Source organism: Eimeria maxima, genomic scaffold, assembly GCF_000499605.1.
Source record: "Eimeria maxima Weybridge genomic scaffold, Emw_scaff14, whole genome shotgun sequence".
NCBI classification, from domain to species: domain Eukaryota; phylum Apicomplexa; class Conoidasida; order Eucoccidiorida; family Eimeriidae; genus Eimeria; species Eimeria maxima.
This window is the reverse complement of record NW_013564368.1, coordinates 99,047-114,402: the sequence shown is the minus strand read 5'-3', so window position 1 is coordinate 114,402 and position 15,356 is coordinate 99,047. Positions and strand designations below refer to the sequence as shown.

At 48.8% G+C, this 15,356-nt stretch overlaps 2 protein-coding genes across 2 annotated transcripts; both read left to right on the top strand.

The window, feature by feature from the left end:
* Positions 1-422: 422 nt before the first annotated feature.
* Positions 423-9,438, top strand: EMWEY_00002860 (hypothetical protein; the record flags this gene model as incomplete). The annotated part of the gene is made up of 27 exons (XM_013479833.1): positions 423-519; positions 778-993; positions 1,079-1,252; positions 1,506-1,583; positions 1,818-2,069; positions 2,350-2,511; positions 2,613-2,939; positions 3,176-3,421; positions 3,610-3,639; positions 3,742-3,789; positions 3,924-3,986; positions 4,111-4,161; positions 4,700-4,987; positions 5,204-5,281; positions 5,427-5,486; positions 5,573-5,830; positions 6,255-6,356; positions 6,528-6,788; positions 6,910-7,071; positions 7,176-7,256; positions 7,362-7,523; positions 7,646-7,756; positions 7,894-7,932; positions 8,109-8,483; positions 8,611-8,640; positions 8,782-9,171; positions 9,269-9,438. The coding sequence occupies 27 exons, from the start codon at positions 423-425 to the stop codon at positions 9,436-9,438; spliced, it is 4,311 nt and encodes a 1,436-aa protein (XP_013335287.1).
* A 2,697-nt stretch (positions 9,439-12,135) lies between these two features.
* EMWEY_00002850 (hypothetical protein) lies at positions 12,136-15,346 on the top strand (the record flags this gene model as incomplete). The annotated part of the gene is made up of 10 exons (XM_013479832.1): positions 12,136-12,385; positions 12,548-12,746; positions 12,893-13,001; positions 13,173-13,264; positions 13,640-13,713; positions 13,846-14,068; positions 14,278-14,443; positions 14,542-14,592; positions 14,720-14,898; positions 15,025-15,346. The coding sequence occupies 10 exons, from the start codon at positions 12,136-12,138 to the stop codon at positions 15,344-15,346; spliced, it is 1,665 nt and encodes a 554-aa protein (XP_013335286.1).
* Between the last annotated feature and the right edge of the window lie 10 nt (positions 15,347-15,356).

Here is a 15,356-nt window from a genome sequence, read left to right as displayed (position 1 = left end):
GGACCAAGCCTCGGTGACCGCCGGCCCCTGGTGGTGGTCGCGTATTACTGGCTCCTTTGTTTCTACTCCCCACAGAAGCCGGCTTGCCCGATATCTTCGAAACCTAAAACGCCCTTTATAATACAAGCTCATTGGCCTTGTCCAGCGCTGTTCTCTGAAGGGGTTTACAGGAGGTGCGTAACACACCTGCGAGTCGGAGTCCAAACCGTTGAAGAAGCGGTTCCTACGGCCTATCTGAACTAACCGTTCCCCTTGAGTTGCTCTTTAGCTCCCCTTGCACTACTGCAAGAGTTTCAGCACCCTATGGAAGAGGGGGTTGCCGGCCTTCGGGCTAGAGTGCCTGCTAGGAAACGGTTTCTGCGTTCGCTCAATTGCACTGGCCTTGTTTTGGAGTAGTCAACAGCGACAGAAGCTTGCTCATGATGAAACTGGAGCCGTCTCGGGCCCTCAGCCTTTTAGGCACCCTGGGCCTTCTCGTTGCAGCATTTCTCCCCCTCTCCATCGCTGCAAACCCTGCTAGTAAGCACACACCACATTACAGAGTCGTAAGAACTGGCTCCACCCATAGAGTAAGTGCTTTTCAAGGCAGTGGCATCTACATTCACACCCTCAAGCAAAAGCAGATGCACACATGAAGGTAACCGCATCTGAATGTGCACAATTTGATCCCCTACAATTCCTAGCCGACCTATCACCTGAATCTGACTGTCCTTCCTTTTTTCGACATACAGTGATCCGATTTGTCTGCCTTGCGCTGTATTTTCTGTGGTTGTACAGCATTGTTAGCTGTTCGCCAAGTGCTACCGTCCGAATTAATTTTACCAGAGGACATCAGAGTGGCGAGGAGGGGCGAGGGTCTATTTTTCGAGGATGCTGGGGTCGTAGGAAAGGTTCCAGAGGGCACAGCCGTGCTTAAAGTTGGCGACTCAGATGGGCCAGACCGCCTCCGGCTGTACGTAGTGGACTTCTCGAAGGAAGAGCATCTCGAGAGTGGTGGGTCTTGATTTTATGGCCCAAGAGACAAGCGTGCAGCATTCGGAATTTCACATGTTTGCTAGTCTATTGTGATGCTCCTCAGTGCTTGCGGAGTCCGGATATCCTGTCTTTTGCGACTTTCGTGCCCTTCGCCGATGCTTCACACGGCCAAGCGAGACCAGTGTGGAATATCTCCCACATGGAGCTGTCATAACCGCTGGCGAAGGCATGGAGCTCGTCTATCTGCACTTCCCTAGTGGGGGCAGTATCCTCAAAAGTGGGTAGAGGCACTTACACGGAATGGGTGCTGTGTACACAAAAAGCGGCAGATCTCTCTGCCTTTATTCCAAAGTTAGGAGTCTGAAATGCAGGCAAAAACGCAGAGATCGCATTGCCCTTCTAAGAGGGACTTCCTGCGTGCGCCTGCTGTCTAGGGTCAGGCCAAACCTCTCCCAAAGGCACAGATCTGCTGACCCGGTTCATATGTGGGCCTCAAAGATGTATTTGTATGTGGATGTACCACTATGCAGGACACGGCGAAACGAAGCCACTGGCTTCATCCTATGTGCATGGGCAGTTCAAGGGGGAAGTCGACACGACAGTCTTAAGTAGGTGTACTTGTGATTTGTCAGTTTTACAAAACTTTCACATTTTACAGCAACACTAAGAAATCAAGTAAATATCGACATTTTATGCCAGCGCAAGATAAAGGCTATAACCGACCAAGCAGCGCTTGCACATAAAAGGGGTCACCCGTCAAGACTGGCTTATGGGGGTATTCCAATCTGTAACAGCTAGGGTTTCCAGGATGTCGGGCTGCTTTGTTTCTTCTCCTGCGGCAGAGTGCACATCGTTAGGGACCGTGTTTTTTCCGAGACAGTTTGATTCTTCGTCTTCTTCCATTGTAGAAGAGACTGAAGGGGAGATGCAAGTTTGCGATGTCACTCCCCCCCTCGTTACGGGAAAGCAAGCGGTGGCAATAACCGGCACACGAAGGGCCCCAAGAATTTTTTGCGAGAAGGGTTCAGGGAGACTCCTCCATTTTGAGCCTTATATGCAGACGACGGACTCGCACCTCCCGCATTCTCAGCAGCGTAAGCAGAACCTGCAGAGCTACATATGCAAATAGCTGTTCCTTCTTCGTCGTTGGCTTTCAGATTTTAAGCACACCCAACATAAGGAAGCAGAACAGACCTGAAGCGGCGATTTGTATTTGCCTGCCCCTGCATCGCTGGCAAAAAAATCCTTGATACAGATGTGACTTATTGCTGCTCTTGACGTACCTGCTCAAATTAGTCGAGAAGGTGCCATGGTTGGCTCACCTGCCAGCTTATAATTGTTCGATGCTTTCTCTTTGCGATCTGTGGTGGCCAGTGGAGCAAAAGTTGACAGGACGGCCTGCGACGTGTGACATGTTAAGCGAAGCCGAGGACCACATCTTCTCCGTAAAACGTTTTGACTCTGTACACGGGAAGTTTAGGGGAGAAAAGCTCGTATCGTATACCTCCGTTGCCGGCAAGAAGGCTTTTGTTCCTGGTCAGCTCAAACGCCATTTGTATGGAGCTCTTTGTCAAACCCTAGCGTACAGAGTTTCAAATTTTCGTAATAGTCTAGTGTATGCCTATTGCTGTCTTCAGTTAAGCTCCAGACCTTCCCTGAGAGCGAATTGGGAGTCCCTTGTTCCACGAGAAACTTCCGACTGATATACCAGCCCAACCACATTCTTCAAACCGAAGTGCAGCATGAGGCGCCTCTTGCATGCCACAAGCTAGCGCTTGCCCCTCTCAAAAGCGTTGAGAGGGAGGCGCTGCTTACGAAAATTCATGGTAGCAACTTGTGGATGGAGCTCCCAGCTGGTACTCTTCTTGGGCGTCCTGTAGATGATAAATCCGAAGCTATATTCAAATTGTATTCCTACCAACCAACTTTCACCACAACTTCGGATCTTCAAGTTACAGAGCTCCGTGAGGGAAACCACTGGAAGAAGAGGCTGGGGTGCCTCCCAGTCCCACGCTGCCATTTGCCCCATTGATACTAGAGCCTTATGAAAGGGGACAAGCGGCGTCATGAGTATTTGTGTTCCAATATCTTTCCATCGAATGCACTGTTGTCTACAGCCACCTGGAATAGGCGGGTTAGGGAAGTGTATCCGCATCTACGAAAACTACTACATCTGTTTGCGTATCCTGCTCTTGCTCAGATGCCATGGCTGACGACACCGAACTCGGCCCGGCCGTGATCTCCACTGCCGAACCTCCAAATGGAGGATCCGCTGCTATACTATATCAGCAACCCGATGCAAAGATGGTTTCCATTGGCTATCTTCAGGATGGGAGCTTTGTCGGTGGCCCGAATTTAGCATTCTTCACGCCAGATGCATTGAATGGAGAGAAAATATTAGAATATAGAGTTAACCAAATGCACCGAGGTTCTTCTCTTTTGCTGAGTAAGACTGGTGGTAGCTGCTCTGCACTGCCACGGGCTGCACAGACTACTAAGCACAGGGAAGGCAGTCTTTTCTCCTCCAGAAGTTCTCACTCGAAAGCAATGTTTAACTCATGCTGTTGATAAACGGTGCATATCTACGGGGCCATCTTAATTCTGCTGGGCTATCCGGTTTTCTCTCTTGTTCAGGCTCTGTCCCGGAAGCGTTGGTCTTGCAGCGTAAGTGTCGAGCGCAGCCTCGGCTATTCCAATAGGTTTGCGAACGCCGGTAGGGAAAGGGCATATGGGTATGGTTTTCAGGTGAATGAATTCGTTGCTCAGGCGACATCATACAATACAACACAGCTCAGCATGGAATTCCTGGCATAGGTAGGTCGAAACTCCTAGATTACACATTTTGCAGTACGTAGCCGCACAGTAGCACCAAAGGCCTGACGTGTGCGTGTTTCTCTTAAGTTAACTGAAAGAACGTGCTGTATTTCCCATGCCATATTTGTTCTCAGGACGAGAAACAGAAGAGATGCTCGCCATGCTTCACAGGCTACGTGATTACTTTTCTTCCAGTGGTATGTCAGGATGGTTGAATGTCTGCGCTACGCAGATATTTGCGCTACGCACTGTAGACCCTTGCACCGTGTGTATTTCTTGTCATCCACGAACATTCTGCTAATTGTGCTGTGCCGTTTCCAGCTGAAGGACAGGCTTTTGATCAGGCTCTGTTAGAAATAAACAAAAAAATAGGTGAGGCTCGCAGAAACTCAGACCGACACTACAGTTGCTTTTTCCTCCGCTTTCTGTACAAGTAAGCATCGTGTGGATAATGTAGCCCTCAACACTTGAACATTAATGCTTTTCTGGATGTCTGTGGAGTTTGTGGATGCAGCAAAGGTCAATGGCGCAGCAAAGGAACTAGCTACAAGCATGTTGAGTCGCCACAGGCCCACAGGTATTGTCGCCATTCTCTTCCTTTAGTAACGCATTCCGTGCGGTGACTCCATTTAGGCGAAGCAGTGCACATCTAATGTATCATTATTTCACCTCCTGGTTTTGGTAGAGTTCAACTCATTCAAGTGTGCACTTCCGTTGGAGATCGCAAACCAACTAGAGCCTGAGTGTGAGGATGGTTACAGGAGGAAAACCGAAAAACGTCGTCGTGGAATTGGCATATGCCGATTGTGAGTTTACCTACAGAAAGAGTCAAAACCCTAAAATTCCACCAAAATGAGTTTACAGAGTAACAAGAAACCTACTAGCGCGGCGTGTCATTGCGATGCTGCAGCGAGTGGCCAGCTGTCTGTGGTGCTCCGAGTTCCAATCAACATGTTGGAATCTCCCACAAGTCAAGGATTAATTCAACAGTTGCACATTGCCCTGTCGTTGATTGTGGAAGACACCACAGCCCTCCCCAGGGACTTGGCTAACCGTACAACTTTCTACGGGACAGCTCTTCACACACTTTACAAGATCCTGGAAAGCGGCCACTGCAGCAGCTGCCCAGAGGGCAAAACGGAGTGCAGTTTCTGCAGAGCAGTGATGTTCAGGGACTTTGTGCACGTAAAAATTCAAGGTGAGCTAGGAGCTGCGAAAGAAATCGAAAAGACGAATGTCTCGCCTCCAAGAAAAGTGGCATGACCTCTAGAGGTTCCACAAACGAATAGACGGTGCTGTGCATGGGACAATGTTATTTCCTTCATTTTTGCCATAAGGTCGAGCTGAAAGAGTGACAATTAGAATGGCGAACATCATTGATATTGTCACGAAAACTGCACTCTCACTTTTTCAGGGCTGGGAATTAACAGCAAAACGATGCCTGACTCACTTTCCTGGGCCGAGTTCAGGGGACAAGATTTTCTCGCTTTCGGTGAGGAATGTTTAACGATCATTTGATTAATCGCAGCCAACCACGTCTCTTGCCAAGTAGTCAATGGCTACCTGTTAAGGTAGAGTGAAATCGGGAGAATTTGCGCTTCCCTTCTTTTCGACCTTGTGTGTGTCTGCTCTCTCAGCGGAAACGTCCATGGGTTCTGCTCTTTTAGGCGTTGAAATGGATTTTAACACCCAAATGTGTGAGCTGCAGCATTATCCCTGCCCTGTACAACATTCGTAAACACAGCAACGGTGCCTCACTTTCTTCTTGTAACTTGAGTTGAAGGTGTTGTTGCGCGCTCGCCATCTGCAGTGACCAGGGGCTCCGCTAGCCGAAAACATCTTCCTCAGCTGAAGGCGTACGCTACCACTTGCCTGAACGCGCACGTCACCGGCATGGTGCTACAAGGAAGAACCAACCCTTCACAGTGCGCTGGACTGGACTCTTACCTGAAGAATATCGTACAGACAACGCCAGTTGAAGACTTTGCCTCCTTAATGGACACCGCGGAGTTCAGAGATGCTGTTATCGAGGGCTGCAATGGTGAATCACAGTTTAGAGCTTGCTAGCTGGTTATGATTCGTCAGTGTTGCAAGCTGCAGAGCTGCTGGTATTTAGGATATTGATGTATTGTCACGGGTGGGCAAAATCCTTCCTCCTCCCTCTTGCGCTGCGTACTCGTTTCAAATTCTCTTCCTAGTTCGAGTGGAGGACGCCGTCACATCATGCATTGAGGGGGATGGAGAGATGCTTGCACTCCAACGCCTCCCCGAATTTAGAGCAGATGGTCGAAGCAGCATCTACGAATACCTCCGCTCCCTGCTATTTCCAGGTACAGGTGTTTGCTGTTAAGTTGGCTGTTTCGAGCAAATGTGCTCAACCCCCAGTAGATCAGCAATTGAATGCAAAAATATCCCAACTGTTTGCAAAGCAAACATGAATATCCAGCTGTTTGCCTATGCTGCAGTTCTCTTGGGAAACAAAGCAGAAGAGTTTGAGACGGCAGATTTGAGAGATAAGCCCTCTGTTCTCTCGGCTGCCCCAAATCTGAGCCAGCTCCTGACTGCCCGTGAGTCAGTATATAATCTTCATGCATGTTGACTACGGTTGTCTACTGCTGTGCTTTGATACTCACGATTGTGCATTCTAGCTTTCCTTGTCGAGTACAACCTATCTACTGTTACTTTGAAGGAGCAGCATTAATGGGTGGAAAAGATGCCCCGTTTTACATGTGTTGCAGTTGTAGGCGTATCGAAGAACAATGGCAATCGCCCAATTGTAGATTATCTGTTCCGCGACGAGGCTAGCGACCAAGCTGTTTCTGTGAATTCTGGAATTGATGCGGCTGTCGCTGCCAAGGGCCATAAGCCTTCCTTAGGCTCAACATTCTACGCCGGCCTTTGGTACAGCTTTAAATGGGCTTTGAAAGTGCTTGAAGATATCTTGAAGGGCTCGCGGACAAGCAGTCAGAGTTCTGCGGCCGGAAGCGGTAGCTCCAAAGGTAATTTTAGCTTACGTATTTCCAGTGGGTGTGCTATCTACATTTGATTGCGGTTCAGCAACGCCAGCGCTTCTGTGTAGCAATTTTTCCATGTTGTTTTGCTGCTGTTTCTCGTTGTCAGAAGCTGAGGCCGCAATTGTACGTGAGGTGCGGGACTATGCGCGACGGCTGCAACAGCAACACCCACAAAAGTATTCAACCATAATAGTAGCGCTGTCGTGGCCACAAAACAAATTGCCGGAGACCCCTTTGGAGGCCCGAAATTTTGTTGACGCAGCAATGAGTGAGTTCTCTGAAAAATTGTGTTTGGTTAGACTAGTCGGATTCGCATATGATGACAAACCTAAAACTTTGGGCTGCTCGAAGCACCGCTATTTGTTAATTCAGGTGTAGTTCTGGTTCCTGGTGCCATCCTGAATTTGTTTGACCAGCACTGGAATGCTGTTTCTACGGGGGTGACTCAGACCAGTAAGCTACCTGAGATCTCTTCCAGTTATTTCCAGTGCAGCTGACATGATCTGCTTCAAGAGTTAAACATGCTTCATAACTTGCTGAGTGTTGTGGTATACATAGTGCCGGAGAGACACGTGGCTGAGGGAGTGGTGCCCTTTACGAAACGGATCAGATACACCAACCCTGATATTTATGGCCAGGTCTGCCAAAGGCTCGGTTGGCCTTCCAGCCGGCTGCCGACCAGCTCGGAGGAAGCAGAAGCCTTTGTTTCGGCCTTGCGTGGTAAGCTAGTACAACTGCAGAAGTGCTCAAATCCAATATAAGCAGTGCACAGTATTTCACTGGATTCTGCAAGCTACATATTCACGTCCTTTGTGGGGAGTTGTTGATGTCCCTCGAGTCAGAAGTAAGAGCAGTCCAAGAGCCTTTAAGGAAGTGGCTGGTTGGCATCGGAGAGCCGTTTTCTGAAACTGTTACTTGGGACCACGTAAAAGCAGTGATTGACAAGGCGCACGGTAAGTAATCAAGCAAATGGAGCTGCATCGCATTTGACCCTTCGGTGACTCTCAAAAGCCTTCAGAAGATGCACATTTTACCCAGCAGGAGCAAATTACCCGTATTCTGCTTGTTTACGCTGCTACATTTGTTTCAGGTCCACACAGCAAGGTGCCCTTCTTCCTCCCATCCTCAAGTAAGATGCATTACACTGATTATCGTGTGCCAGCAAAGTAGCAATGACGACTCTTAGAATGTGCATCGATGTAGAGAGACGGTTGTTCGTATATAAATCTGGTCGTAGTAGAACCGAATCTTCTGTTTCGCACACACTTCCTGATCACGATATACCCAAAAAAGTGTTTTGCTCAGGCAAATGCAACTGCGTGCGGTCAACTGTGCTTGACCGATGCTACATCGATGCGCTAAAAACGACGGAAGATGTCGTCTTCCGAATGACGCTTCTATTCCCTGCTGTCATTTCTGAACACATTAGTCGAAATGCGAAGACTCTGAACACACATGCTGCAGCCCTCTGCGCCTCAGTGGGCATCTTTGTTACTGCATGGCAGCAGCAGCAGGTAGAAGCTGGGTTTGAGCACCCGAACGGCCGCCTTGCTCACGTCATGCTCATTGAAAGGCTCAAAAACGCTGGCGATTACACTATTACTACTATTGATGAAAACGGATATGAGGATACGTCGCTATACAACAGAAGGAAAAAGGAATTAAATAACCTCTTCTCCCGTATGTTTGTCACATGGTGAAAGTTCCTTACTAATCACTTTCCAGCTTGCAGTGGGAGTAATGATTTTGCTAAGAACAGAATGTCCCGATGCCCAGATCCGATTGTGTTGTGTGGTGTGTGGTTCAGGCGGAGCAATGAAGGCGTGTCTAAGCATGAGTACGCAAAGACAGAAGGAGTGCAGATCCCTGTAGTCACTTAAGCTCAAAAGAGATAGATATCCGTAAGCCAACAGCGAAAGTGAAGCGGGAGAAACTTGCACGCCTCTTTTCGCGTTGTGGTCTCCTGTTGTGGCCTCAGTCAATGCTGGAGCAAAAGTGGCTTACAAACCGGCTGGAATACAAGGCTCACAAACTGCAGCTCGCTCTCTCTACGGTGGAATAGTAAACTCTGTGGGAGCCAGCGCTCAGCATGTGGACAACTTCGTGCACCACATTCTTGAGCGAGGCGAAAGCCTGCCTCGTCGCTCTCGCCCTCCCCACCCGTTAGCAGGCCTATTTGCTGCTCTTCGGATTAGCCAGCGATTCAAGGATTGTTTTAGTGCTTCAAGAGAAATGACATTCCGTTCTTGGTACCTTATGCATCTGGAAGGAGACAACATTTTACGGCGTGTAAATAGTCATAGGCTTGGGGAGGAGCTTGCCTCTGCAACTTACGGTTTCGCTACAGGTCCAGGTGCTGACATTTTTGGTACGTCACTGAAAGAGATCTCGTTGGCCCTTTAGAGATTGCCGCACCCAAGCTTCAAGGCCTTAGTGTGCATGAGCGTTATTCTTTTATATTGCAGATGAAGCTTTTAAGACATTGATGGCTACTGTTACCACCCAGTGGGAAGACACCAACGCCTTCAAAATTTTGACGGCTCACACTCCTGGTAGTGGGCCCCTTAGGCTGCCAGAAGTTGCACCTGAAGACTTCGAAACTTCTGGCGACAACCAAGAAAGGCCAGGCCAATAATTTTAGACGGGGTTTCTCAAAGGATCAGGCGCATCCTCGAGTGGTTGAGACGGTGAGGCAGGTGCCCATCATGTGTGAGAAGGCGGAGGGGAGCAGGAAGCCAAGGGGAAGAGTGACTGCTTGATGCGGACAGTATCAGCAGCACCTTGCAGTATCGGTCGACCCTAGCTGCCTTTGCTGCCGGACTCCACTGAGTCTTAAACTCATTTCTAGAACGTATAAGCAATGCCCTGGGGTTTTGTGTTCCCCAGGGATTCGCAGTGCTAAATATATTTTTACTGGGGTGCATAATTCCCGAAATTTTAAGGTTGCCGGAGCCGGAGGTCACTGAGAAACCTAGCAGTGTCTAGTTATTGCAGAGCAGTCATTCATTGCACCTTCTGTCTAGGTATTCGGTTCTTTCCTAACAAGGAGAAGCTTCTGGTTCCTCGACAGGTAGCCAACGTATGGTCTGGCGTTGTAGGAAGCGCCCTCGGTAGTTCAGCTCAGTTTTTAGGGATATGTGGGAGACCGGTGTCCAGATTGCAGTACGTAACTTATCTATGTTTAAGTAAAAATGCCTGCTCTGCATGTCGCATGCTTGTAGCCTAGTATATCTTTCCCCACAGCACTCTGCCGGCAGCCGTTTACGGGCAAACATGTTAGGCGTTTCGTAGTGCAGAGACTTCAGACGGCGCTAAGCAATCCAGGGGATGTCGAACAATACACTTACACTAGCAGATTACATGGTTCCTCTGTCTTGGAACATTAGAGGTGTAGGACCACGCTGAGTGCGGTCAGGTTCGCACGGTAGATGCGCCAGCGATCCAAGTCACTCCTTCCAGTCCACGGCGGCATGCAATTTGACTCCGGAGATACAAATTAGGTGGCTTTGGGTGCCCCAGTGTTCGTGCTTAGGCGTACTCTTCACTCCTTACTCTTTCCCGTTAGCTGCTGGTGGTCAATCGTGTTGACAGATCTAGAATTCCTAACTGCGGCTGGTGTCAAGCATGTATGTGTGTTCGAAGGATAGAAGCACTTTTCCATTGATGGATCCATAACTTGTTGCATATGGTTCATTGCACGGTCGTGGCTTTCACCGCGTGCGGGCTGTTTCCTTGCTTGCAAAAAAGCGTCCTCGCTGCCAAAGCATGACCCGGGCAAACGGAAAAAGCCATGCTGGCAGGGATCTGTATTTATCTCAATGCGCCTAGGTATGAAAAATGCGTGGCAAAAAAATTCGTTACGTGTGGGGGGTATTAGGCCCAAGCTGCAAAAACCTGCCGGTCAGCTTGTATTGTGCAGCGCATCTCGCAGACGTCCTCACCGTCAGTTTGAGATAATGTCCCCCCACCAAAACGATGCCATAAGGAAAATCCATTATAAATCAGATTTTCAAAGGAATTCGGGGATCTGAGAAGCGCGGTTGCAACTCTACACAGGCAAACGGAGAACGTTTGTTTGTCAACACGGCAAGTCAGCCCCACTGTCGGTAACTATCCAAGGCTTCGTTTCTCACTTGATGAGTGCGGGAACGAGCTACAAATTAAAGTACAGAAATCAGGGCATCCGTTTCCAGTTGTTCTTCTCAGCAGGCATTGTAAGAACACCGTTGCCACAGTGATCCAGGTGAGACTTCCCGGGCAACTGTAGCGTCCCAGGTCACCTATCCACTGTTGTAACTCAACAGGTCGAACTAATAAACGGGCTGTATTTACATTGTCAGGTGAGCCAGAAGCCAGGCTGGAACCACAATTTCCCACTAGTTTCATCGGGGCGAGCTGCATGGCAAGCTGTGGCGTACTGTGCGACCACCTGTCCAGGGCAACGAACCGTTGCTGCTCCCAGGAAATTCCCCAGGGCATTCCTGTTAATAGGTTCCCTTTGGCCTGAAAAATTCGAATATCACGGCTACGGATCCGTGCGGTATCTTCGCCAACACCGTGTGAAGTCCCGTGTGGGCTTGGGCAACTGGGACGTTTGTTCCGATGAGTGTAGCCCAAAACCGTTGCTTATCCTATCTTGAGGCCGAATTCAGAAACCTGCGACAAACCCCATCGTTTGTTGATCAGTGGCACAGCACGGATATCAGCAAGCGAGTATCAGGACCCACTCTCCTCTACCGGGGTGTGCCACACATCTCACATGACTGTCTAGCTATCTTCCTTGGATTTGGTGCCTCCAGGAAGGCCCAGCATTACCGGAATGCAGCCAAACCTGCACCATCCATGCGAAAAATTTTGAAGAAGGCGTCTCTGATGTAGCGACGCCCAAACGTCAGACGGAAGTGGAGAGGCACCGGCTGAGTGCATACAACCCCAAGACGGAGGGTTAGTCCGTTAGCACCGACGGGAATATCCATAAGCTCTTAAGTGCGCGGAAGATGAACGACTCTCCAGGTTACTCCCATCGTGATGCTCATCGACTGAGCACTGATGGCGCTAGCAGAGGGCAAGAACCTCCCAAGTACATGGAACGTGGCATTTACTCAGAGGTCCTTAGACCGCAACGGTCGGACGGCTTACGAGTGAGAAGCTGGAGCCTCTACTCATGCATTGTGTGAACACGTACAAATCCTTATTCAATGGCACTTGCGCAGCTGCATTTCCCTCCGATTAGTTGGCTCAGCCGTATTTCGGTTCATCCTACTTCTGTACTTTTGGAGAAGCGACCCACTCAAAGCGACCCACTAAAAGCTGCATACCGCAACCCTCTAAAATGTTTGGAACGTCTTTTACGGATGGGATCAAGCTAATTTTGACGCATGATATGTCTCTTACATCTTGCAGCAAGCGTCCAGGGGTCCACCAGAAGGAGCGCGGGAGCAAGAGGCCTCTTTCGTCCCTCCAATCCCTGCCAGAACATTTCAGTCTACCGAAACAGCATTTAGAGGTTTGCGTAATACTGGCGATAAGGGCCGTTGATTTCAGCACAGCACATGGATTAGCTCTGAGATATCAGTTACAGAGTGCATAGAGGCCTTCGGCTCACCTACTGCTAGAGGAGCAGAATGTGTATTTAAAAGGCTGCTGTCTCTTCCACCCCAACGAATTGAAAACGCAAAATGACGACGATAGGACGTTGTTGCGTGCAAAAGCCTAGCTCAGAAAGCCCGAGTGTTTGCATTTAGGCCTTGTGGAGCCCCCCCCTTTTGATGTTGCTCCTGTGGAGCCCAAAGTAATAGCGGCGAAGTTCCACGCTCCTACGAGCGCACCTCGGAGGGTCACGGTGGAAAGGCGGCGCCGGGCATATGAGGCATACGATATAGAACAGTTACTGATCGAGCGTGGAATCAACTACAGGGATCAGACTTTTGAATCGAAGAGCTGGTTAGTGTGCGGCATACCGGTTAATTGGCTTGGGTGGTGCTGTAGCATACCAATGGATTTAGGCGCATCAAACTGTGTGTCAGGGCTAAGATGCACCCTTTGTTAGGTATACTATGCTTGCTATGCTTCCTATCGACGTTTCTTAGGCTGCCGTTAGAGCCATTTGATGATACAACTTTTGACGATCGTTCGCCACAAGAGTGGATGGCTCTCTGCAAAGGTCCTGACGGCTCATTCCTACCCCTGTCTGGAAAGGTGAGAAATTTAATGTACCCGAAAGTTGTCCTTGTAAATCCATTTCCTCAAGAACACGGAGTCTTTCGAGTCCGTTAAGACGTCCAACGGCCCTCAGTACAATTTATTCCTTCGCATGATAACCGCTTGGGAAAAGCTTGAAAGCGGGTTTTGCTGTGACCATGGTACCAGGGTCTTCGTCGAGGCAACGGAGGAGACTGCAAATGGGAAGCTTGCCGTGTTTATGCTTATGATGAGGTCTCTTGCAAGTTTCACGTCCAATGGTGCGACCGAAAAGAGAAGGCCGAGTTGCTGAGAACTGAACTTTTATTCAAGGTAATCGACTATACCCCGTTTTCACAAAACTCGAACGCATGACAGATGTTGCGCACATCTTGTCTTATAGGCAGCGAACCCCGGTTAATATTGTACATGCCTCAGAGTGAAGACCCAGTCAAGTTTGCTGACAGGCTGCAAGCCGCACATAAATCAAGGTATAGGCCCATTTGCATCCATTTTAATCCCTTCCAATAGACACACTGCGTGAATGTGGTTGACGTGGCAGTGGATTTAGTTGAAGGATCCGCATTATTCTCATGTTTAGTAGCGGCACCTGGGAACAAAGGCACACCTACTTAATGCGGGTGTTTGTCGTACAGGGCTGCTGCGGAGAGCCTTATCCAGTATAACTACTACATAGACAATATGCCCACCAGCGACATCCCTGGATTGGGTACGTCTTCATGAAGACCTTTGCTTGCTGCAAGCCGCTCACGCTCGCTAATCTTGTGGCATCCACGTCACTTGACCAGCTCAGAGGCATCTTTTGCAAGATTCCCAAGGGCTTCTCAATTTCTCCCTGCAGATGAGGTGCAGCAGAAGAGAGTGATGGATAAAGCTTTGAGCTGTCCTAGGACACGCCAGTGTAAATCGGCTACCGTAGATTCTTTGCTAAAAGAAGTTAATACCTACTTTGCTAGGACGATGAACAAAATTGCTTTTGACATATTTCTTGACCGTAACAAAGACAAGCGATTACGTACGGACTTGCAGTTACCTCCAGCACCGAAACCACGGCCACCATCATGGTGAGGAATACTTGTATGCGGCAGGCATCTAGTCAGATACGGGTAGTAAACTAAAAAGTATAGAGTCAAGATCCCTTCACCGCTTCCCGTTGTTATTTTTGCGGGAATGAAAATTCCCCAATTCAAGCCCCTTGCGTTGTATCTAAGAGTTTATCGGAAGGTAGTTTAAGCTGGATAGAGAAGTGTCTTGCTACTAATTCCTCTTGCAGGCATGCCTTGGTCACTGTTCCAGCATACGACTTTTCCAAAGCATTCGCTTCCTTTTGTTCGACTTCCCTTTACGTAAAAAATGAGGTCATACGGGCGATGGTCGGCATCCGCGAAGAATGCGTGGACGTTTTGGAAAAGCGTATTTTTAATACATCGTTTCCACGAGTACGTATCGGTCGCGTAGTGCATATCTGATTTGTTTTAGTATGCAGTTAAACTGAGCCCGAGTTCTATAGCATTCATTGCTTTCATTTTATTTGCAGGCAGTAAAACTTGATGAATTTCGCCAGATGCAACGAGCTTCGATAAGTCAGGTTGGTGGTGCCGTCTCTTCCGATTGCCTCTAGATTCGCCTGTTTTGAAACTAACGGAAAGCGCTTCATACTCATAAGTGCTGCAAAGTTCATTTGTGCCTTGGAACTACTCTGCTTGCTGACCTAGGTCACATACTTTTTGCAAGAGGCATGGGCCTCTAAACTTCACGAAATAATCGACTCCAACCTGCGTCACGTGGGAAAGGGATGGTTCAATATATACGAGTTCAACAAAGAAACATACGAGTACGGCAAAGTCAAGCGAATGCTCATCTTGACCCGGCTTCTGATGAGGGATGCTCTACGGTAAGATATTTGATCCCAGGAAGCGAGGTTGATTGCATGCACTTACCTCGTCTCCTGTCATCTTTAGTGTTCGGATTTCGTTCTGGTATGTAAAGCCCTTGTTCACCGCCCATGTGAAGTTCTCAGAATTATGACAACACGTTCGATAGAGGATTTGGTGGAGCTTTTTCGATCCTCAACGCCTGAAACAGTGAATATCAGGTCTCTCTCCGACGTCCAAAACATATACCAAGAGTCGCGAGTCAAGTCCCTAGAGCGCAAGCTCCTGTGGAAAGGCCTGTTCTTTGTCGAAATCACTCGGTCGCCTGATGGGACACAGTTTGTGTTAACACCTCGCCCAGAAGCTTTTGTAGAGGCTGCCGACGAGTTTTTCGACAGAGGGCAAGTCCTACAGGGCTGTAGAACGTGGCTGGGCATGGGGCTTCTCCATTTCGACCACCTGATTTGAACAGTTTTGT